The 26,399-nt window shown below is 40.0% G+C and overlaps 1 protein-coding gene and 1 long non-coding RNA gene across 2 annotated transcripts in view; one reads left to right on the forward strand and one right to left on the reverse strand.

The window, feature by feature from the left end:
- The first annotated feature begins 467 nt into the window (after positions 1 to 467).
- Positions 468 to 26,399, forward strand: part of LOC106749430 (lachesin-like) — an 85,790-nt gene continuing 59,858 nt past the window's right edge. Inside the window, exons 1-2 of the mRNA XM_014628859.1 lie at positions 468 to 555; positions 8,520 to 8,653. Of these exons, the coding sequence (XP_014484345.1) occupies positions 8,521 to 8,653 (133 nt within the window). The 5' untranslated portion in view covers positions 468 to 555; position 8,520. The remainder of the gene's footprint in view (positions 556 to 8,519; positions 8,654 to 26,399) is intronic.
- LOC106749431 lies at positions 22,404 to 24,762 on the reverse strand. The gene is made up of 3 exons (XR_001374859.1): positions 24,683 to 24,762; positions 23,478 to 23,585; positions 22,404 to 22,764 (listed from the first exon to the last, which is right to left on the reverse strand). It is a non-coding gene; the product is annotated as an uncharacterized LOC106749431 (long non-coding RNA).

Raw genomic sequence — 26,399 nt, forward strand, 5'->3', positions numbered from 1 at the left:
TCCGGCGCGGCGGTCCGCATGTATCAGAGGTACATAATAAATTGAATATTATATCTAACCACGCGAACGAGAGGGCGAGAAAGAGAGCGAGAGAAAGAAAGAGAGAGGGAGGGAGAGGAAGGAGAGAGAAGGAGAGAGAATGAGAGATAAGGTGAGGAGGGAGAGACGGTGGAAAGAAGAAAAGCGGCACCGTATAGTCCTGCGGGCCTGCGGACCTGCGCTATGCGAGTTGAGCGTCCCGTCACGGCGAGCGTTCCGACGCCGCTCTCTCGACTCGCTCGACGACGCGGCCAGCTCGACGCAGTCAGTACACGCGTCCCGACGCCCGGGGATGCGTCCACCGGCAGAGGTGTAGAACTTCGTTCGCGAGCCCTTCGGACTTTCGCGGGGTGAAGTTTCTCGTCGCGAGGAAGAAAGAGATTGTGCAAGGTCCGCGAGTCTAAATCGCAAAGGGACAGAGGAAAAAGTGCGTGAGAGCGTTTAAAAGAAGATTCGCGCGCGTATGGCGCGTCGTGTCACACTTTCGTCAGTATAATGCTACACTCTTTCCGCGAGGTAATACACTCTTCGGTAATTGTCATATTTAAAGAAGAAAAAAGAAGCGAGTTTCGTTATGCTTCGCTGTAAAGTTAATTCATTGTTAAATCATAAGAAAAACAATCTCTCCGTTTTCCGTTAAATGGCGACGTAATATTCGAGGATTCGATTACCTCAGGTGTCGAAGCGCAGTGATTACAAGATACAAAAAAAGACGACTCATCGTCGACATGTGCAAATGTTTCGCGTAATTTGAACGGAAGCGCTGTGTGTGTGTATTCTCGTGTAAGATTGAGCGAGAAAGGACCACGTTGGCTCGTCGAGTGCGATTGCAATGCGATTGCGGTGCAATTGCGTTTGTTTTACGCGATCAGTTGTCTCGCGACACGGAACATCAGGCGGCGATGGTGGCGGCGACAGTGATCTCTTTTAAATAAAAGTCAGTCAAAGGAGTTATACGCATATAGTAAACCAATGTTACTGGGACGTTAGCGTAAACGATATTATTAAAAGGCATTTTGGAACGTTTTATGTAAAATGTGAGTTATTGCGCGATATATCACATTACGCGCATGTGTTATATCTCAGATATTTCATTTCTCCTACGGTTATACAACCCGCGTACACTAACCTGTGTTACTCGCACGACGAGGAAGAGTATAGAAAAGTGCACGAGAAATAAAGACAGCGCATATACGTTGCTTTTTACGAGGCGAGGTTCAGCGACAGCGAATATATTTGATAACGCGGCTAATGACTTCAGCGAATTTACATACCGGAGACAAATTTCCTCGCACGAATTTGTTATCGACGTAAAAAAAAAACAGAAAAATAACAGGGCAAAGTAGATTCCTATAATATATTGATGTTTTATACGGTATATCTTATTGAACGAGACGAGATGATCTCCCTCTTATGAAAATTTAATTACATGCCATCTCTCTTCGTAATTTCTGCGATATTAATTCCTAAAGCATTACAATATTAAGTATTTCCTGATAACTACTCTATAAATTAAAATTCTGCTAAAGTAAATTTTAAATTATCCGCGATAAGCGAGATTTTATTATTAGTTCGCTTAGTAGTGTAACTCGTCCAAATTCCTCTCGTAATTTCTTTTATAACGTAAGAATTAATCTTATCGTTTTTATTAAGGAAAGATTAATTTTCGACTATGACATCGCGCGGTACGCAAAATGTACTTATTATCGAACATTCTGTATGCGGACATTAAAAGCGCATTCGTTCATAACTTGTCAGGCTTAAAAGGAAAAATACATGGCATCCGTCTGGATAAATAGAAGAAGAGGATTACTTGGAAAATGTATCTCGAGAGAGATTAATGGTGAAGAATTCGAAATCATTTTGATCGACGCGTAATAATAATCTCTATTATGTTACGCGCATATATGCGTAATTAAAACTGCCGGTCGAAGAAAATATCAAATATTACGAAATATTAAATATAACGAAGACTTGTAAAATTTACCCGACAAACATTGTTCTCGTTCGCGAACAATTCTGTTTCGCCACAAACGAACATATTTTCTCGGGAGGATTGTTCGGAGAATTTCGATTTCGACATAGACATTATGAATATATTAAGCACATTTCTTCATACGTGTAATCTTTCCCGTTGAAATTCCGATTTTAGTGCTCCTTTATGAGATCCTAAATATTACGCGGCGACGCGAGATTGTGCGGATTCATTGTCGCGAAACGTTAGAGCAATTGTATTCAACGCCACAGAATGATGTTTAATGCGCGATTTACCCTGATATCCGGATTAATCCATTTCCGCACAATACCGGTCATTCATAAAACGGACATATGTCCGTCCGCGATATTATGCGCTGGAATTATTCTTCGCATTATGAGAGAGGCGGACGGAGAAGGTCGGGGGAAGACAGAGCATGAGAAAGAGAGAGATAGGGAGAGGGAGAGAGGGTTGGAGGGTTGGAGTGAGAGTCGCGATTCGGAGCGATAGCCGGAATAAATCATTCGGAGTGATATAACGTCGTCGGTACAAGGGATCGTAGTTCGCGGAGGTGGTTTCCGCGCGGCGTCGGCGGCGAAATCAAATCAGTCGCATTTGGCAGAGCGCATTATCATAAGAAAAAAAATTATTGAGGAAACGACGGCTGAGATAAAGTCGCCGGGTAAATTAATCGGCTGTCCGGGAGTTTTTCCGCAACGTCGTTTCGGACGCGCGATTAAATCGGCTCGAGGCGATTTTCGGGCGGCGCGAAATCGATTTATCGGAGACGGCCGGGGATCGAGAACGCGGCGGACGAAGAACGGCTATTAGAGAGCGACAGTTTAAGCCCGCCTAGGACGGAACAGTAAATTCTTTCGTCATATATATCACTTTTTTATATTTTCTATTCGGATTCACGATGGGGATCAGTGTCACCTCGGGTTAGCATCGCCATCATGTTCCGCACGTACGCCGGCGCCGTCGGATTTATAGTAATCGTTGTGTATTATTCCGCCGAACTTTCTATTGACCGTGACACAGGAACGATAAACCGGGCGCACGCGCGCGCGCGCAAATACCGTCGGAACTTTAGATTAAAATTTGACCGAGGCGAACCGGGAATAAGTGCGCGCGAGAGGAACTCCATGGCAGTGTTGAATTAGCCCAGGTCCTGTTGAATATCAACAGCTCCCCGAAATCAAAGCCGTGTTAATGGCAACAGACCCCTCTTCTCCCCGTTCGTTTTATACGCCAGAGTTTTAGCTTGAAATTCGAGACGGGACCATAATAATACATGAGTGCAGTAATTGGGATATTAAAACTCGGAAGATGACGACGCGTGAATTATATGTTGTTATAAACTTATAGATGGAACAACACACTGATGGAAACTGATGAATCGTAATACGATAGCGTGAACGTGATACGGTGATATGTAATATTCTTACACCGACGATATAACTATCGAACGAGTACTAAATTATGTGACTATTTATAGTCAATTCGAGCTCCACGCAAATCACGTTCGTTTCACACGACAGTCGCACATTTGCCTCCAAGTATCTCCTCCTCTCCCTTTCTCTTCCTTCCCTCCCTCCCTATCACTCTCTCTCTCTCTCTCTCTCTCTCTCCTCCCTCTCACTCTTTCTTTCTTTCTCTCTCTTTTCTTTTTGTCTTATTTTTGTTTACTTTTACTTTAACTATATAATAGTACTGCATTACATTCTTTTTGTCATATTTTTAGAGAGCAAAGCCCTACAATGAAAAAATTTGATAAACAATTACTAAGATTTAGTTAAATAGTTTTAACTAAATTGTTTGATTATTACAAATCACTTAGCACCATATATTGTTTGTAGGACACTATTAAAAACGTTCTTAAAAATAATAACGTTTCTGATAGTAAATTAAAGAATTTTATATTAAAATGTTTAACTTCTCATAATTTTCATAATATCAATGTTGTTATAAAATAATTATGATGTTTTACATACTATAAAATCAAAGAACAAGTATAAAATTTAATATTTATACTTGTTCTTATAATTATAATTTTCCGTCTTATATAATTTGTTATTTAGTTTTCTTATTCAATTATGACAGATTATAACACGTTATATTATGTTAGAGTCGTTCTAACATTTAATAACATTTTTAGAGTTAGAGTTGTTCTAACATTTAATATGAATGTTAATATATGTATAATATAGGATTTGATAACGAATGAATATAAATCGTTACTTGTTACTTGTGAATATTAGTGAAATATATCAGTTGTATGTATTTCACTAATGTTTACTCACTAAATCTCATATTTTAAATTATTACAGCATCATTATAAAAAATGGATTCAGAATGTTTTTCCATAACTAATCGTTATCAAATGTAATATCAATTTAGTTATTAATTTCATAACTTGCTTATGTAAAAAAAACTTCACAACCAAATTATAAAGTTTCTTTAACAGTACATAATAACACAGTACTAAATGATTTGGTTGCAATAATCAAACAATCTAGTTGAAACTGTTTAAACAAATCTTGATAATTCTTACCAAACCCTTTTTTTAGTATAGAGCTAGAATAAATGCACTTATCTATTTCTCTTTCTCTTTTTCTCTGAAAAAGTGACATCTACCTCCGCATCGCAATACAACGGCGGCGATGTGGCACAGCTGCGATTTTAGAAATTTTTTAGTACGTTGAATAAAGGAATGACTTAGGAAGAACGCACGCACCACCGAGTTTCTCGCTCGTGCTAATATTTTCTTTCCTTCTTTTTTCTCGTCTTTCGGAAAATCCTGAAATTCCCACACACCGCCACGGGAGAGCGGGAAACTTTCACGGTCATTATTCCGCGAGAGAGCGAGGAGTGAATTACGTTCGCGCGGGAGGAAAATTCGGTCGCATATAAATCTTCGTGCGCGCACAGTTCGTGTTTCTCGTTTAGCGTTTCCTCGGATTTTAGCGTTTTCCCGAGCGCGGTTACTGGCGCTGCTGCCGATTGGTATTCCAGATCGGCGGCAACATTTGCCCGATCCTTCCGGCAGGGCCGATTGTTTGTGAGTAAACATCCGGATTGGGGTGGACGTACCTAAGAGAAGTGGAAAATGGAATTTTATTTGTATAACGCGGCGATCACTTTTATGGATGTTGATATCGGCAATCTCTCCGCGACTAGCGGCTTCCGATAATGGCGTAAATCAAATTTATAAACGCCCGCTTTTACTTCACGCCTTATAGAAAATTACGGTGGTGTAAAGGCGTGTGCCATGCCATGGTACGGCAATCTCGGATATTGCGACGTCAAAAATAAGCAAGAGGGAAAGAGAAAGAATGAAGGGCGGACTGAGGGGGAGAGAGAAGATTCAATTAAATGGCAAAAACGATGCCGATAATGCAGCGAGTAATGATGAGCCGGGATAATAAATTCAATAAAGGCGTATGAGAATAATGCGTCGGATCGAAAGGACACGAGGTATCTGGGGGGAGAGGAGTAGGAAAAATATTTTTAGAGGTGGAGATAGAGCCGCGGAAATTACAGCAGCGGAAATGGAGTGAAAATTAAACTCCGTGGGGCGGATTAAAATATTTTCGCGCGGCGATAATTGAGGAATAAAAGATTTTCAGAGCGCACTCGAATAAATCAGGCTCTCTCGTTGCGACGCGCGCAGCACCGCCGGCAACGGATCCTCTCTCTCTCTCTCTCTCTCTCTTTCCCGTATCTTATCGAATCGGTAGATGCTGCGGAGATACATGTGCAGTCCTTAGATGGAACGCGCAGGCATTCCGTCCATATCGTCGAATTCGTAAAATAAAAGTGGAGAGGATAAAAAGCAGATGTTACGACGCGCTCAGGTGGAACAGCCGCGAATTCATCGCACGACATGGATGATCGGCTGATCGATATCGCCGAGTTTTTATTTGCGCAATGCACCACCAAGAGATTAAAATCATGAAAGAGGGAGAGATAGATAGATAGAGAGAGAGAGAGGGAGAGAGAGCGGCAATGCGCGAAGCGTCTGGTAGAAATAAAATATCAATCCGAAATAATTTTTTTTTACGCGGAGATAACCGAACGCCGGAAGATTCTCACTCGGCCGAGAAGCTAAACTCGAGCTCAACAGCTTGGTCCCGGGTTTTTCCTTTAGCTCCCATCAGATAAAATTGCAGGAGGAGAAGCTGCTTTTAAAGACCCAAGAGGTAAAAGAACCTTAAGCAAGTACTGGTCGGGAAGCGAGGCCGAAATTAAGAGCCGGAAATGACGGAGACAGCGGCGGTAGTAACCGTGGTGACGAAGGCGGTGATGCCACGAAAATAAGAATATTTCCGGGCGCGATACAACAATGGTGAGAGCACAGTCAGCCGGTAGACATATAATATCTCGGATATTTCTCCTCTTGACCCCCATCTCCCGAAATCACGACACTTTCGTCGGAGAGATCTTTCACTTCGCCCGCGAGGACCATCGATCACGCGTAAGCGAGATAGGACAAAGAGCCCATAATCTGACATCGGCGTGCGAAGAGAGGGCTGACGGGCGGCGACGGGGTGTGACAGCGAAGGGGAAAAAAGGAGGCGAATGGGAGAGGCGACTAGGGAAAGAAGAGTCGAGGAGAAACGAGGGTAACGAGGGTTGGAAGCCGGAACAGGACGAGAGGGTTTTCATTTAGTCCTGTCGTAAATAAGAACGAAGCGGTTACTCGCGGCGTATAAGCATGGCCAGAAGTGCTAAATTCCGCCTCGTACGCGGACTGAAATCTCCGCCGCTAAACGGCCGGGAGATAGTTATTTACGAGACGGCGTAAAGGATAATTGTCCCGCGCACGTTTCCACGCGGACGACGGGAGAAAGCGACCGCATCCCGGGGATCCAGGATATACGGTCCAAGTCTGGTGGCACTTTCGGCCGGCCGATTTCTACGTACGTACATTACACGGAATTGCCACAAACTTAGCGGCGTTTATATGTCGCTAGACAAATGTATCAATCGGAAAGAGAGGTGGCGAGGAGGAGCGTGCGCAAAACGACGAAAAAAGGATCGGAAGGAGAGACAAGTGAGAGAAAGAGAGAGAGAGAGAGAGAGAGAGACATACGGGGAAAGGGTGCAAGCGAAGAAACTTCTCGCACACGTTAACCGGCTCGCTCGTCGCCGCTGCCTTCGGCAGTTCAGAGCTGTCCGAGGATGGAGGTCTCACCCTCGAAAACCTCCGTGTGGGGAAGCTTCGTTTTCGCACGATAGGCACGACCGATTAAGCGAGACGTTAATCTCTTTACTTTTGGTTTATAGTTTTCAATTCTCGTGTACGTTGTGTGTTTGATTAATCGTCCGATTCTTTCGATCTCTCGGAGAAATTTTCTTGATTACTTCGAGGTTTCTCTTCTCTTCCTTGTGTTTTTCTTCCTCGTTATGTTACAACGGAGGGTAGCTGTCGATTTTGTTACCTTCTATATATCTATATATATATATATATATATATATATATGTATATTTCTTTTTCATCGATCACTTGACACAATTACTTGATATTCTCTAGAGAGATTTTACCCCGGAACGTCAAATAAAATATGCTCGCTGCCTATGCTTACGCGTGAATTTTGAGACTAATGAAATTATCGTGAGATATTGTATGAACTCTGATAATACGCGGCTATGCATAAATACAATGAGACAGTATATGAGATGCAGCGTATTGATTTTAACCGAATTTTCTCTCGTAACTGCTCCGACAACATTCAAAACAATTACCCCCAATGTTACGGTTAATAAAAGGACGTTTCGCTAAACTTGGCTTTTCCGTGCATATAAACCAATTCGTTGTAGTCGTAGATTAAACCCTCGAATTTGTGCTGCGAAACATGCAAACGTTTCTTCAACATCCGCGATATAAATTCAAAAATATTTGTCTCCATTATATTATTTTATTACGATGGCAAATGTGTAGCTCGCTTCATTTGATCGTGTCTAAGGCTAACTCAAACTCAAATGATATGTGTTCAAGGTTCGTTTTTGACGTTATATCGCATATCACATTTAACATATGAAGTTTTATGTTTTGATATATCTTTTAATAATCATTATTTGCATTAATACGCAAATTCAAATATTACTCGCGTACTGTTAACGTTTCATCGCGAGTTATTGTTAATGCTGCGCGCTCCGATCTGGATATTTTAAAATTAATTAATTAATTAATTAATTAATTAATTAATATATACCTGAAACAATGATACGAAAGTGTACTGAAACACGCGGGATTTTATCGCCCGCACCCGTCTTATGCCAATTACGCCACCTTGAAAATAATAAGCGTCGGAAAACACGTTTTTACGTGGAATTTCTTTATACCACGTGGAAAAATCAAAAGCAAAAGAGAGAGAGAAATAGGGAGAGAGGGAGAGAGAGAGAGAGAGAGAGAAAGAAGGGGCGGGGGGTGAGAGAAAGAGAAGAAAGGAATGTGAGTTGTTATTACCGTTCAGCTTTTCTTTTTTTTTCGCTCTTTCAGAATGAGGGTGGCACGGCTATTACTGTGCTGCGTACTTCTCGAAGACTACAGCACCAATCTCGGCGGAACGGCAATTACCAGTGACGCCATGCGCCAGGACGGCTCCTCGTCCGCGACGAATCCGACGCTATCAGGTATATACCCGTATATACTCATTTGCATATTGCCGGCATCGCGCGCCGCCGACACCACCGATACCGACGCCTTCTTTCTGTTTTTCCCTTCCGTGCTAAGACAGATTCGTAGGCCCTCCACGGAAATTTCGCCGTTGGCGTTAATGGCACGTGCCGAGGAATGCGCGTGAACAAATATTACCGGCGGAAAAAAAATAAAGGACACTTGCCGTCGTAGTTGTCGTCATGCGTCGCACGACTACCTTTTGCCTGAAGTACCTTTGCCCCTTGAATAAATAAATGATCGGAGGCTGGGTGGGACCTTCCTCTGGTAGGTTATCTGCCGGCTTAACACGCGACATCTCGCGAAATTATTCGTACACCTAAGTCGCGTAGCGCATAAATTACGATCCGCAGTTACGACGCGAACGCAGATCCCTTGTTGCTTCACCTGATTTGCTAATTGGAGCTAGTCTGCGAATATTTCCGATGCAAATAACGCAGCCGAGAGTGCGAAAATAAACGAAAAACAGGGAACGTGATATTGTCGTTTTGTTTGCGCACCCCGTCTTATTCGTACAGCTTTATCTAGTATGACTGAATTGATGTCGGCAAACTCTAATATTTAATACGATCCTATATATGGACATTGAAGAAATATGCTTGGTATTTGTAACTGTAATCGCATAAAAGAATTATAATAAGGTGATCCATTTTTCTCGTAAGTACACGCAGAAAATTTTTGTTGAATAATATAGCATATTAATAGTATGATTAACTAATCTTGTATTGCGCGCGACTAAGATATACTTATACTGGAATCAACATTTATATTAATAATAAACAAATACTTTGATCAGATATATTTTTAATTTGATTTTGTATATAATTTTATCATAAGTCAATATTATAAAAGTAAAAAATGTCCCATACTGATATGCATTTTTGACGTTGCAGTTTAGATTGCGCGTTTCTGATGACAGTAAAGTGAATGTCCCGATTAGTAACAAAGTAATATTATCGTAAAAATAAATTTAAAAATTATTATAATAATACACGTGTTAAGTACATTATATAAGTTAAGTACATTTATTTTGTCTAAAAGTTTAAACAATTGAAATTCTAATTATATTATAAATTTTTTCAACATTCGCTGCCACGCTCCTCGGGCATATTTCCTTCTACCAAGCCGCCAGACGCACTCTCCGCTTTATTCACAAGCCAAGGGTCCAAATTAACGTGCTTATACTACGGATTAACTCGTGCTTGGCACAGAAGGTCGATAATCGACATATGAGTATATTCGTAGTTGGCTTGTAAGGCTCATATACTAACTACAAGTATACTTGTAGTTGGCAGCAAACGTATTAATTTATGATAAAATTTTAATCAATTTATAATATGTTGTCAGAAGTAATGGAAGTACTATTTAGTGACATGTAACTTTGATTTTGTTCTAATCTATAACACACATACATGTATTTATATTGTTGACAGGTGACGAATTTACAAACAGATTTACTTATTACTGAAAGTAAAAAATTATTATTCAAATATTATTAAATTACAGAATTATGAACGTTTACCCTATTATTAACTTAAACATGATAGTTATAAAATAAGAATTCATACTATTTGCTAAATTTTGGAGAAATAAGTTATAATCCTATGATATTATTTCTTAATTTTATAGTGGATAAAATGTACAACTCACATTTTATCTTTAGAAATAGAAACGTTTATATTTTATATCAGATTTATTTAGATAGTCAGTAATAAACAAATAAATATTCCAGTATCGATTAGTAACATACATGTATTAACTACAAAAAATACGTACTTTGTTACTTTTTCGCTTGCAAAAATTTCTTTAATCTTCCCTCAACTTTGATAGTACGGTTTAAATTTCTTGAGGTTAAAAAATAGCTACAAAAAATATGAAAAGAAACGTCTTATATTAACAGTCAATTTCTAAGGTGTTGAGTAATTGTTCGAATTATCACTATTAGCTGCACGTTTATAATTATATTTTAACATTCACTATAGCTTTTAATTTTATTCGAAACTTGTTATAAAAGGTAATGCATAAAATTGAGAATAAAAACACATTTTTAGGATAAATATGGAGCTATATATTATTTGACTTGTTAAGAAAAACAGATGAGATTGTCATAAATTGGGACAATGTCATTAATTAGAACATTCACCTTTTGAGAAAAAATTTCGTCTCGGGTAGTAACTATTATATAATATCATTAGCTCGCACCAGGTTGTCCATTTTGGGTTTCCCCTTTGTGGAATCCAAGGACCTCAGCACCGATTCATTTGGGAGCCTGTATCTCTATATTAAGAGAACAGGTGTTATGAACTGGTGCTGATTAGAAACAGAGGGTAACACAATAAGCCCTATGGCTGAGGTGCAGCCGGAGCTTCCAGCGCGGAGAGGAAAAAGAACTATTGTGTAACATATAGTACTATTATATATGCGTGTTTATGAGAACAGCAGAAAGACAGGTTATTTATAATCTTTGTGACATAGACCATTGTTTCCGAGGAGCAGTGTATGGTTGTAATCGTGTCGTTTGCGTTGCTTTCCAAATTTCCCATATTGTCTTAGAATTGTTTCGCCGTTGTAAGTATATCCTAGCCAAGTAAGATTGCTATAATACTTTTACGATTCATGAATATTTACATCTTTGAGAAAAATCCTCTGCGTATATTACAATAGTATCAGTGATAATAACTTTACATGCATATTGCTACTACTATGTTTTGGGTTAAAATTGGAAGAAGATACAGATAATGAGATAGAAAATAACTATAATTTTCGTGGGATTCCTCTCAGTGGAGAGACATTCGAAAAGTTGTCAAACACAATTGTCTCACAATTGTCAAAAAAACTTGACCGAGGTATAGAAGAAACAAATGATTTACAGAGTGGATAGACCGAACCTAAGACATGTCGAGGGGTGGCTGCTTCCTGAACGTTTAATCTGAACGCGCGGACCCTAATTCCGTTTCTTCCGAGTCATCAGCCCAGGCTGCCGAAGCTGGTTGCACTATCTCCCAAGGCGCGCCGAGACATGGTTTTTCAATTATTTGATAAGATCGCGCGTGTTCGATGATCGGGTGTATTTGACCGGCAATAATCGAGGGAGGTTTGTGCGCCGCGTTGTGTGTGCCGACTCGTAAATAAACCCTTGTAACGTCACGTGCTTCCTGCACGAACGGATACTCTCACTCGGCAACGTCTGAAGGGCTTTTTCGCCGAGCGTATAAAGCTTTGTGGAAATTCTGAATAATGCATTGTGAAATATTATCTATACGTGGCGGATTTATACGATGTTGTGCGCCGCGGCGATACGTTGTCTGTCCTTCTCAAAAAGCTTGAGAATGTTCGGCGAGGAGAGAAGAGAAATATTTTTCCTTGTGTATCTTATTTCGACGTGCGAAAACGCAGCGTCAACAGTGAGTTCGACTACGCGACACAGCGAATCGCGCGGTAATCTGCGATGCGCAAAGCCGTTTGACAAATTTCGCGCTTAATAAAAAATCGCACACTCTCTCCCTCTCTCTCTCTCTCTCTCTCTCTCTCCCTCTCCCTTTCTCTCTCTCTCTCTCTCTTTTCCTCTGTCATGCATCACTATTTTCGAATAAAGCGAAGCTCGCATTCGTCATTACAACATTTGTATACCGCTCGTACGATGACGGTGCGAAACACAACTGCGCTTTTCATATTTACGAACGGTCACACAATGCCGAACAACTAATAAAGCCAAACGGCTTTTCACGAATTTCAAAAGCGCCATTGTCGTACGTCTCGCTTTTGACCGGACGCGGTCCTGTTCTTCTTGAGAACCCGTGGAGTACGAACGTAACCTCGAATGCTCCAATTTAATGGACAAATATATCATGAGCTTAAAGGGCACGAAATACTTCAAAGAGTGTGTAATGACCACGTCGACGCTGAACATAGCAGCGACGAGTTTGCCGAGCAAACTCAATCCATGCAAAATTCGTGCCGTTTATTTTTTACGGATTGTTCAGAAGTCGCGGCTTGCATGCTCGTCGGATTAGCGTTATTTTTTCCCTCTCTTTTCGCAGTTTTCACAGCCGGCAAGAGAGAAAGAGAGAGAGAGAGAGAGAACGCATTATCGTCGCCGCGATATTTTACGAAGCTAATCGTCAGTGCATTCACAGATACGCGGCCGAGGAATCTATGCGTGTCGAGGCGAGTGTATCCGATATCGTTTTCTTCTAGTTTTTTCTTTAAATATATAACGCGTCGTAGTGGTAGTGAAAATCGTGGTGTTTTACGGCGAGCGAAAGTATAAATTAGGATTCTCGCGGCTCAACGAGAAAACATAAGGTAAAATCGTGAGAGAAAACTGTCCGTTGCATTTGCGAAAATTTACGAATATCGTTACGGCGAATCGTTCGCGCGTTTGGACATTAATTGAATATCCATCGAAATTCCGCTAACTTATTAATCGTGGCATCTTGCAACGTCGAGAAAAAAAATTAAGTGAAACGATTCCTTTTATTTTCTCCGAAATTCTTCCTGGGGGGAACTTTCGCCGACGGAGACTCGCCATCGCGCGTATTTTACAGTTCGGTAACGCCGAAACGCAAAACGCACATTTCGCCCCGAAATGTGGAGAAGGGAAAACTACACGGAACTTTATTCGAGTGGTCGTGAGACGAGAGAAGTAAACGAGAGCGCGAGAAGAATGAAGCTGCGGAGAACGTCCTCGTTGGCGTGGAATCGTTGTCGTCGTCGTCGTCGCGTCCGAAGTTGAAGTGGTTCTAGCCGGCTCGGCATCGCCGAGGTCCATGCCGGTTAGTTCGCCAAGTTTTTCCTTTGAGGATGAAAGATATTAATTAAACTGTCACAGACACGTAGCGCGCGCGCGCGCGCGCGCAGAACCCCTACCCAACTTTATTTCGCCACTTACAAGTTTACCACTTAGGCAGCGTGCGCGGGCGGGCGGGCGGCTACAGTCATCTTTTTACGGCTCTAACGCGTAATATTTATGCGCACGATAGAACCGACAGGATCGCGACGGGGCACGCGAAGACGTGACGTATGCATGCGAAAGGGTCGGCCAACTTTTCGCCCCCGTCGATGAACGGTGCTGAAACGCAGTTTAGACGGGCAACAGACAAATCGCTCGTATCGCTTTCCTATTTCTCTTCGTTTCGGCCTTTCCTTTTTATTTCCCGTAAAATTAGATTTAATTGAATCTCTCGTAAAATGAAATTGTATTTCTGCCATTTGGACGGCCGCGAGAAAGGGATAGATAGATAGAGGAGGGGAGAGGGCGAGAAAGAGAGAAATACATCGTTTCACTCAACAAACGCGCCTCTCGCCGAAGCCAGCCGCCCTCCGGTATACCATTTTATTGACTGGCACTAAATTCTTCCGACCTATTCATGTATCTTTGCTCAAGCGCCCAAGAGGAAATGTCCCGGAGCGCATAATAAATGGCTCTACCTACGTCACTTTTCTTTACTTAACTCCACTTATCTGACACATCCAGACAACTGACGGCGGTTACGTTCAACATCCCGATAGCCGATAACCGATAGCGTAGCTAGGTGGAGAAACTGGAACGCCATGTATAAAGATGGGAACGGAATGGACACTAAAGCGAAATTGGCTAAGGGCAACCCTTTGAACCGACCCTGTTGCGCGCTCGTACACGACGCTCTCGTACGTGACAAGTAAAGTTTTGTGCTTGCAAACACACGAAGGAAAATAGAATTTCTACTGCTACGTTGAGAACTTCCTCTCTTGGGAAGTTTGCTTCCTCCCGAGAATTAACCCATTGAATCGCGATATATTTGGTCGATCATATTTTTCCGAAAATCCACGATGAAAGTTCAACAACAGCCAGTAACTCGCCCTCTCTTTCTCTCTCTCTCTCTCTCTCTTTCTATCTCTCTCTATCTATCTATCTATCTATTTATCTCCGATAAGGAATAAACGAGCCGTTGTGACGCGCGATGACGAAGCAACAGCTTAGTCGATACCGAATGTGTTGATTTCATTCATTTCTATGATTAAGGGATAATATAACGCAAGTTGCATGGCACTACTACCGTTCGCTTCGGACCGTGTAACGATCTTATCTATCAAATGACACGCGGTACGCACGTGATGTCAGACTCTCGTGTGTAATATACTCATACGTGTCTGCTTGCGTGATGCGTGACGCTGCAATACTTCTGTCTATTCGTGCGACGATACGTCATACCAGATAGTTCATAATATCGATACATTCCTGCCCAGCGGAACCCAGAACCCCCGGCTGTGTACCGAGACTTTCATTTAGGAGTCAACTGAAACCTATATTCCATCTCTCAACTGATGGAATGTACATTTGACACATGAACATTCGTTGCAACAACGAGGGGAAGAGTCGCGAGGAAGTCACGGTTTCGAATATCTATTGTGTGTGTTACCCGTCGCGATTTGCACACTCTCTAAATTTCTCCGAATTGAATCTCACTCGAAACAAGTAAAATGTGACGATAATTCCACTCGAAGCGACAGTGAAAATACTGCCACTCCAAATCGCAAGAGTGAATGTTTCACTCAGAGCGGATTCTGACTCCGTATGAGTGAATACTTCAATCAATTTTAGTGAATACTAATGAATAATTCCTGTAATAATGACATATATCGGACTCATTTTTCAATTTCGAATAAAAATATTAACTCGACGATTCGGAAAATTCACTCTATAAGAGTAAAAAGTTATTCAAATTCGAGTGACTTGGTGGTTCATCGAAGCAAATAAATTTTTCCTTAGACATTTTCTCGTATCATTAAGAATAACGGAGATTTCTGGTTCTAATGTTAAGTGACCCTGTATACACAAAGTGTTAAAATATTAGACCAACAAATTTTGAAGAAAAATAGAAGACTTCAAAATAAACAATTCTATTAATACCATTTTTTCCTATGACATTTTGTTTTAATACCTTATGGTAAATAAACTATGTAGAAAAATCAAATTCCTCTATTAAAGTTCGTCTATGATGCCGCAGTCATATTGATTTATGACTTCATAGGCGAGAAATGACATGCAGTTTGCCGCATATTTTACAAGTTTCAGGATTACGGGACTATTATGCTTTTTCAGAAAAAAACTAAAAAATACAGCTGTATAACGCAAAAAAACTTATTGCATGTCATTTCTCGTCTATGACGTCATAAATCAATATGGTTACGACGAAATAGCCGAGCTTTAAGGAGGAATTTGAATTTAATTTTTCCATATTTGTGTTTTTCCATATTCATGTTTATTTATAACATACAGTATTAAAACAAAATATTATAGAGAAAATTAATATTAACGAAAGATGTTTATTTTTCCTCTATTTCCTTTCAAAATTTGTCGGTCGAATTTTTAACACCCATTATAATAAACCAAATTTCTACCTTTAATATATTTGCCAAGGAGTATTGGAATAACCATTTCAATTGAATCAAGTAAATATTAATTGGACAGCAGCATTTCTTTACAGTGTATAAATTTACGGCATGCCTGAAACAAGTAACATTTATTTGTATGCGATATGTATTTTTCTGTGTGTAGTAAGTAGAAAAGTATGAGATGAACATGAAGTCAGAGTTAAATGAGCAATTTTACTGGCGTGGCTAGTTCCGATCAATCGCTACTGCGAGCCCAATCGACGCGTCAATGATTGTGCGAAGTGTGTTCGAGCGAATTTTGAGTCGACTGTAATCCTCGGATGTAATGACGGATTCTTCGGACGCCACGACACGCGAAACTTCCGGGAACTCAGCGAGTCGATCCAATTGGTCGGCAAAATTCCAGAAATATTACACCGTGACGAAGGTGCGATTAAGATGTGAGATTAAGATTCTACGTTTAGCGTCACAGGTGCGACGCTGCCACGATCCGCGCGTGCGAGTACTCCACGGGGAGACCGCCCTTTAGCCATCGTGTTGTATACCATATAACCTTATACATATGTAACGTGCGCGTCCACACGTAGAGCGGGCAAAATGTGTTTCGTTACTATAGTTAACTGCATTTACACAACATATCTACCACTCGGATACAACCTCGAGCGTCGTCTCGACCGTGTAGTAGCCTCCGCCATCTGAGCACGGCTGTTAACACCAAGGAAGCTTCTCGAACGTTACGTAATGCTAAGGACCAAGTGGACATGTATAGAATCCCAATTACGTTTGCGATTATATATGGGCGAAGGTATACATCAACGTCGGGGACGTGTGCAATTACGGATACGCAAGGACGCGCGTCACTCCACGACCATTCGGATCACCGACGTGGTCCGGCCGACTTTTCCCAGCCGGAAATTCACGTCCGTCGCGGAGAAGATGAAGAAGAAGCGAACGCGCGCGTTTCGACTCGATTTTTAACGCCGGTTTGTCTCGACCATTTCCGGGGGCGACAGTGGTCTCACGGAATTTCCGGCGAAATTTGGAAAAATGTCACGAAACGAGCCTTAATTAGCGCGCGAGCACGCGGTTCGGCGGAAAAAAGCTTCACCACTCGAGAAATCGGATTTTTAGCGGTACCTTTCCGCGGAATTCCACTTTGCCGTCGTTTTGCGGCAATGTGTTTAGACGCGGCGCTAATTAGTGCGCTAATTAGGAAGCTGTTACGCCGCGAACGCGCACGAGTCCCTATCGTATCGTTCGCAGTTAAAAAAATTAACGCTCGCGAGGAGAATCCCGAAACGAGCCAACTAAACGATTCGGCGCGGAACGAGTGTTCATTATCTGAAGAAGAGTGGATTCCATTGTGGAATCCTTTAATCCTCGGTAGCCCCCCTTGAAGCGCGACCGTCGATCTTCAGAGTTTGACTTACGGAAACGCGCGTGTCGAGAGAAAGCGCGCGTGACATCTTTGGTGACAAGTCGCAGGTATTCGTTGCACGGCCGGCGCTGCGCACGTGTTTGTACAGTGTGTACGCTTAATATTAATATGTGCACGCCTATACGGAGGAATAGTTTCAAGCATAGTTTCGCGCTCGCGCTCACGTACTAGTAGTAATCTTCTTACACGTTAAGGACACGCTCCAGTGCGGGCATACGTGCGCGGGCTCGTATTAAAGGACGAAGGAGCGTGAGGTGAATTGTGAGTGCGTAATATACGCGTATATGGTCGCTATTTGCGCGCGAGCGCGCGCTCGCTCACGTGTGCACACCGACACGTACGTCCGCACACGTCGTCTACACGTGTGACGGCGCTATCGCCCCCGCGGGGTCGAAGTTTTAAACACAATTTCGCACACATTCGCGCGTTACCGGCGCGGTTCGCGCTTATAGCCGGGCAATAAAAAATGTTGGCAAATGCGGTCGCATATTTATAGCTCTGTGTCTTCCGTGAAAATACCGGCCGGCGCACACATACTTCGCCGCGAAGCGGCACAACCGCTGCCTTTACATAGCCCGGTCTGACAAAAATACACACACACTGCTCTTCTATTAATGCTAAAATATTTAATTCTTCGTGCGCGTCGTGCGAACAAATATCTGACGGTCCCGTCCCTGTATCCGCTCCGTATTTAACGCCTTCGCCATCAACGTCCTGTACATGTAACAGCCGAAATGTTCTTTCCTAGTTTCACGAATTATTGACCGTTTCTATCATCATGGTTTAAAAAGTAATCTATAGCGACATAGCTGGTTCTAAGATCAAAGGCATAAATAATATAAATTCGCTTTCAGAGCAGTTTTATTAAGAGAGATGGCAAAAATATATATAAAACGTCACATATTTTACAAATTAAACGGCAGTTCCGGAAAGAAAGTGATTAAGGTGATCCAATTTGACAATAGTGAATTTTTTAGTGATTTGCCAAGAAAAAGTGATTTAAGTTTGATGGCAATATCTGAAATGCTATAAAAGGTGTCAACGCTCATATCTGAAAAACTGTAGAAGGAAAAAGATTGATGAAATTCTAGAATAAAGTATGATTCTCCTACTTTACACGTTAGATCATGCATTCATAGAAAATCAAATTCTAGGTTATTGAAAAAATTCGAATTTAGATAGTAGTTTGGTGAATGGTAGTGTTTTACTTAAAAAAATCGTTATTTATCTATTTTTATTATTTTAATCTGCAACTGTATCTAGTGCGCATTGAAAAAAAACATATTTTTTGGATCATTAAAAGAAAGTATTTGAAGGTATTTGAAAATAGACGTTTTTATGAGAAAAATACGTTTATTTTAAAAGTATCAACAATAGTTTATTTTTATTTGTAAAATGGTAACATATTGTTTTAAGAAATAATAAATATTAAAATAAATATATTAAAATATTAAAAATATAAATTATTTAGGATTATATTTTGCAGAATGCGCTCACGTAGATTATACACCATCTGAACTTAATATAATACTATTATCTATTATTTTCAAAAAAATACGCGTAATCACAATGCTTATTAACGTTCACACACAAATTTTCAGCATAAAATCTAAAGTAATGTAAAATAAAAAAAATATAGATTTTAATAGAACGGAAACCATCGAAGACTATGTTATGAAGACACGACTTCTGTATTTGACGCCATAAGTCTTTGAGGATGAACATTGAACTAATCAACATTCGATATTCATAATTTATTGAGTTACATCACACGAGTTATAAGTTTAGTTAAGGCTCCTGGATACTCGCTACGATTATCCTTTGATAACATCAGAAGCGAGAAATCGTATGCCAAAATATATTACGGTACACGTATACGCATAAAATAACATTCGTGATCGATTAAGCACACTTGTAAAAATGTCGCTTGTAAAAATGGACGCTTTTCTTTAACTTGAACAGTTAATAAATAGCCATATAATTAACGTAACAGAAATCATGAGAAAAGATGGGTTAAAAAGTAAATTACACTAATTTTCGGCTATTTATTGATTGTTAAAGGAAAGCGTCCGGACATTTTTACAAATGTTGAATCGATCACGAGTGTTATTTTGTGCGTATATTCTCTTATCTCTATGTACATCTGTCAAATAAATACCGGAATTGTTAATTTCAACAAAGTCATGTTGACTATTTTCTTTGACTATCGTGGTATTGTCCACTCGGAATTCCTTCCGAAGGGGCAAACAGTCAACAAATAATATTATCTGGGTGTTATGAGGCGTTTGAAAGAGAATGTTTGCCGGAAAAGGCCAGATTTATGGAAGAACAATTTTTGGATTTTGCATCACGATAATGAGCCGTCCTACACATCGACATGTACGCGAATTTTTGACCAAAAACTCAACAAGAGTCATCGACCAAGCATCGTATTCGCCAGATATGGTTCCGTGTGACTTTTTCCTGTTCCCCAAACTTAAATTACCACTTCGTGGAAGACGATTTGAGTCCATTGAAGTCATAAAACAAAATTCACAGAAGCTGCAGGTCATACCGGAAAGTACTTATAAGAAATGTTTCGACGACTGGATTATTCGTTGGCATAAGTGTATCACATCAAATGGGGCCTATTTTGAAGACGACAAAATAAATTTGGGTGATTAAACCAATATTTTGTGCTTTACTGAACAATTCTCGGTATTTACGAGGGTGGATCAAATATAAACGAGCCTTTTTAAATTGCGCGCCCGTCGGCGGCTTGAGAGGTCTACAACGTTTTGGACAGTGGAGGGGGGTTATGCGGAAGGCAGTAATAACGTTGGCGCGCCACGTGCTTCTTACTCTCAGCAGCAATCACGATGAGCGAGAAAGAGGTACACCCCGCAGTTGCACAACGTGTTATTATTAAGTTTCTCGTCAACGAAAATGTAAAGGCTGCTGAAATTCGACGCCGTTTATTCCCACAGTTCGGGGAAAGAACCCTTTCATGGGCTCGAGTGAAGCAGTGGTGTAACGAATTTAAGAAAGGACGGGAGCGTGTTGAAAACATTGCACACCAGTGTCGTCCCCGCACCAGCATCATAGCGCAGAACACCAAGACTCTTCGAGAACTAATCGAAGGCGATCGGCACTTAACTGTTCTTGAAATCTCTCAGGAACTTCAGTTCGAGCTGCCTATTGGTCAAAAAGGCGCGGCATTCCGATCAGAAGTGTGTTGCTCCTCCAAGACAACGCCAGACCCCACACCGCAGTAGTAACACAACAAAAATTGGCCGATATGCACTGGGGCTGTCCTAGAACATCCACCCTACAGCCCAGACCTGTCACCATGCGACTTCCATATGTTTGGGCCACTCAAGGAAGCCCTTGGTAGACAGCGCTTCACAACGAACGAGGAGATGCAGTAATTCGTGTGCGATTGGTTTGATACACGTCCGCGAACTTTTTATGATACCGGGATTAAAAAATTATCAGACCGTTGGAGGAATTGTATAGATAAGATGGGGGACTATGTAAAAAAATAAGAAAAATGCAAATTAGAATTGATTTTGAAAAATATGTAGTTTTTTTTGCAAAAGGCTCATTTATATTTGATCCACCCTCGTATTTAACAGAATATATACTGTAATATATTTTAGCATGCGATTTCTTGCTTCTGATTTTATCGAAGGATAGCCATGGCGAATATCCAGGAACCTTGAATTTACTGTATGTAATGCTAGTAGAAACCAATCAGCACTATCCGATTTTTAAACCGAGACTTCATTTTAGTCCAAGTTTCAATAAATTGTAGATTAAATCGAGATTAGATTAAACTGAATTAGGTGTAAACGAGCACAAATCTGTTTTACACAATTACATGTAAAAAAAAGAAACACGGGATCGAAGTCCGTGAGGGGATTTCTCCAAATAAATCACGGTATTGAACGTTTTAATTCTAGACCGGTTAAACTGCGATCTTCGTGGTGACAAACAACATCGAATCCCGCCAACGATCTACGCTGACACTCGTCATTAACGACAATGTCAGAAAATATCGGCGATTTTTGTATTAGACACGAGCAAGCTGAAACGCGTTTGCGCAGATTAACTCCAGTAATGCGTAGCACAAGCTGGTTTTCCAGTTAATTTCAAGTAGTTCGCGAACTAAGCTCCTAAACTACTGATGCTGAAGCAAGTCCTCGATTTTCAGTTAATTTCGAGCAGAGCGTGAAAATGATGCTCGATTTACTCGAGTGCAATATAAACTCCGAATTGTAATTATAAAGACCATTAAGATATCTAAACGTTAAACACCGAAAAATAATGGAAAAAATGTCCGAGCGAGTGGAAAGATTGGTATGTACGTTCATTTCGCGATAGTAATGGTGGAAAAATTATCGCGGTGGCACACAAAGCGCCGGTCTCGCGCGGCGAGAAATCGACGGAAAATTATACCGCGAGCTTGCACGCCCCATGTGTGCACAAACAGAAAGCTGTTTGTATTAATTTCCTTTATCGAGAGCCCACTTCTCTCAGAATAATCGATTCAGTTGCGTCGACGCCGGCATCGTTCAATGTCGATCGCATTTCCGCGCCAAGCACCAGGCATGCGAAAAAGAGAAGCCGTCAAACGGCGGCCGTTCGAAGCGCTCGATCGAGCGCACTGAACGCCTGTAAATTTCTCGTTGACTCCGGTAAACTTTCCCAACCGTCTCGGAAGTACACATTTCCGCGCCGTATTAACAGGCCGGGTCGCACGATCTGCATTGTGCGACCATGTAATGCAAGGGCTCGCACCGACTTGCATACGTATCGATGTACGTATTGGTATGCGCGTAATGCTTAGGTTCATACGTATGTAGATACAAGTAGTATATATACCGCGTCTCCAGCAGGCGGGAAACCTCCGTGTTCCGCATGTGCGATCTTACTAATTTCCGGGATCGAAGCCTGAGAGGGTGGGTGGGTGGCTGGTTGGTTGGCTGAGGGTAGGAAGAGAGCCGAGGCAAAGGAGCCTAAGCGGGAGAGAACTAGAAATGGTGGGAGAAGGATTCGGCTGGGCGAGGATGGCATGGGCGCGAATTCGATTAATTAAACTTCGAATTCGCGCCGCTTCGCGGAAATGGAATTATCGCGGCGTAGTCGACGTCGGTGGCAAATGCATCGGTTCGGGGACAGCGAGCCACCACTATCAGAAGAGTGGTTACGCCAGCGCGGGGGTACGCCGGCGGTATTTGGGGGTCGAACGATGTAACAGCTTGCGTCTCCAACCTGGAAAGGGGACGAAAAGGGGTAAACGCGCGTACCAGCGTAACTAGCGTACGGTTAAAGGTATGTACAGGATGTTCCAAAGTAATCTTATGACACTTTAACGACACGTCCCACTTCCAAAACTTAATTAGAAGTCGAAATTCCTAATTCTGACAGGAAAATATGTGTACGAAATTATCAGTAATTCCCGAATACGCTGAATAAAGAAAGTACTATGGTCGAACGAAGTAATAATATAGATCAATAATAATAAATTATGTATTTTAAGGACGGCAATCCTATCTGCTTCATTAATATATTCTGCTTCATTAATACGACAAAAAGTATCGAGTTTCTAATTATACGAGACGGAATATTGTATACAACATAGAAATAACTTTTATGTAATAATAATATCTTTACACTTTAATTAGTCGAATTCTATTATAAATTTTACAATATATTAAATATTTTCATAACATATCAAATATTTTCACGATCTCATTTGCCATGTTCTGCTAGGTCGAAAAATTCTGTTTAATCAACAAGTGTAGCTGCAAGTATGTATATGTATGTGTGGTTTGTGAGAGAGTAGCCGTTTTACGATCGCAATACTAATTATTTTGACGACTCTGAACCATCGATTGAAAGTTGAAACAAAGTCGTCAACATAATTCGAATTACGATCGCGAACAATTGAATGTTACAGTAATACAGGAAGGCAATGAACTTACCTTCTAGCCGACTCTGCTCGACCCAAACTGGACAGTTCGGTGTTGCTTTTGTATCCACTGGAACTGCGACTGTCCTGTAACAGTAAACCTCGCCGAAAACGAAAAAATCTGAAGCAGAAAATAGATTTTTGTCATTAATTTTAGAAAACAGGAATTGCTTGCTTTCGACGAATTGATGATTAAAAAAGAAAATACTCGGTACAAAAAAATTTTTTAAATAAGGTTAGGTTTGAATAAAATCTCCATTAAGAGGTGTCGTCCAGTTTAATCGTAAATTTGTTAGTATTATATAATATTTGTTATTAGTTGCACAGGTTAAAAATTCTTTTGCATAATTGCAATATATATGTCAGTGTAGGCAAGGACGGTTGATTTAAAAAAATGAGAAAGTTAGCAAATTATAAAATTTTTTTCGTTTTTCAAATAAAATCAACCGTCATCGTCAATTAATGTATTGTAACTGTGTAAAAGGATTTTTAATTCTGTGCAGCCAATAACGAATACAGCAAATTTGCGATAAAGCAGGACGATTCCAGGATCCTTTTAAATCTTTTAAATATGAAATATGCCTTTTTATATCCTTTTAAATTTTTTAAATATGAAATATAATGAAAACCCTTTAAATTATGTTGAGTGCTCCTACTTCTCACAATATTCTCAATATGATGATCACACGTGCGAAGTTGTCTCACGGTTTTTCTGATCAAGTTTGAGGAATTAAAAATAACGTACGACTTATCTCGACGCGTTCATCTCCAGTTCAAATACTCTAATAGCTGCCCCCTCGTCGCGTACGTATATGTGTTATTTAAAAAGTTACATGATTTTATCCGCGTCGTATTTCACTTTAAAGCATTGTTACGATCGCGTTACAAACACGATAAGAAATAATTCTTTAATTATCCACTTTCTCTCTCTTACGTCATAACATTAATATTATACATGTGACGTTACGACGTTTAATTATTCAGTAAGAAATAGTTCTCTAATGATTAAATATTATATCATGATATTAATACTTGATGTGACGTTATAACGCTTAATTATTCAGCAGTCGTTCCGATAGCATTCCTCGCGTTCCCGTACATCGTGCAGTTACTGATTGTTAAGATTTCGCAAAGGATTATTACGATCATGGAGGATTAAACGGAGGATTATAGAGAGTCTGTGAATTCACTCTCGAGACAACTCGGCTAGGTTCGTACCATAACCTCCAGCGGTGCTTCCGTATCTACCGGAACTGTGACTGCCCTGGTGATGTAGCCGCAAATCCTGTCGAGAATAGACGAATCTAAAACGGAAACCGAATTATCCTGATATAGTTATAGAAATAGAGATATTTCGAATTTGACGAATTGAAAAGTGATAAGGAACAAAAGTAAAATTCCAAAGACGTCTTATAAAATCGTCAAAATTATTCAGCAAGCTGCCAATAGCATTCCTCGCATTTATGTATAACGCATAACAACTGTTCGTTAAGATTATCCGACGAAGGATTTTTACGATCACAAAGGATTAAATAAAGAATTATAGAGTCTGTGAATTTACCGTGAAGGCGACTCTGGCTAGGCTCGAATATTCTGGCACTGCATCTGTAATTGCTGTCAACTGCAGCCTCGAAACAACATCCGCGTGTGGTCGCAATCTCTGCCAGATCTGAAACAAGAAATAGTTTTCCTGATTAATTACAAGGATGAGGGGGAGGGGGGAAGGCTGTTCTTCGGTCGTAAGCGAATTAAGAACGCGATGTGGTTCCGATAGTACTTTTTTTTTTAATGTAATAAAAATTTGACGCGATTGTCATATGACGAGTCATTATGTTCCCACTGTTAAACAATTCCTATATGCAACGCGAGTATCGCGAATACATGTTTCATTAACTTAGAAATGTATCAATTCGGAAAAACGGGAATGACTACGTTTTACATGTTCACTCGCCGGTACCTGCATACGTTGAGAGAAAAAGAATATAAATATAATTAGAGTAACTATATAACCTTCAGGATTGGGTAAAGTAATTTAAGTTAGAAGTTAGTTATGCAAGATTATATATATAAAAACCTAACTATTCTTCTAAACTATATAGTTTTGTATAATTAAATTTTAACTTTAATAAGTTAATTTAATTTTAACTCAACTTTTAATTAGTTTTTGTTTAAATTACTTTTAATTTAACTAAATTAATTGTAATAAGCCATTAACTTCTAACTTCAAAGAAGAAGTTTTACCCATCCTTGATAATTTCACTATATTTTATAGTCAATTTTTGTCTCAACTATACGTTTATGTTCTTTTAAGTATGTAAAATAGAACAAAATGAACTTGAACTTATAGTCATAACAATTATAACATTCATTTGTGCAACTATATTATGAATTAAAATGAGAATGAAACGTATTATGAAATATAATTATAAGAAAGAATCATACGTATTCATATTCGTGAATAGAAATTTATTATTTCTTTTTAAATGCGTTGTTCTTAATATTGTTAATAACCATTTTGAAATTTTAATTATTAGCCATTTAATATCATAGAGTATTTATCATACAGTATTTATCATACGGTAATAAATACGCTTCTCTAGTGGAATTTGAACTTAAAACTTGGGTCGTGAGTTACCTGCCTCACACACTAGGTCAATGTTTCAATTGATAGATGTTTTATATATTGTTCATAAATGGTGTTATATAACCAACGCAATTGTGTAACTTTTTATCAATACAATTTAATACTATAAGGAACTATTAAAGTATTAAAGTAAAGTATATTAGAAAATGGATGCGTGCAGAAAGTGGCAGGACAAGTTCATATCTGTTACTGATAATTTATCAGTTATAAATATAATTAAATATAAATATTCGTATAGTCACACATGTTTTTATAGAAATGGTTGTTTCTTTTATTATTTCATTTATTATA

Source organism: Dinoponera quadriceps, unplaced genomic scaffold (genome assembly GCF_001313825.1).
Source record: "Dinoponera quadriceps isolate SergipeBrazil2010 unplaced genomic scaffold, ASM131382v1 scaffold3736, whole genome shotgun sequence".
NCBI lineage: Eukaryota > Metazoa > Arthropoda > Insecta > Hymenoptera > Formicidae > Dinoponera > Dinoponera quadriceps.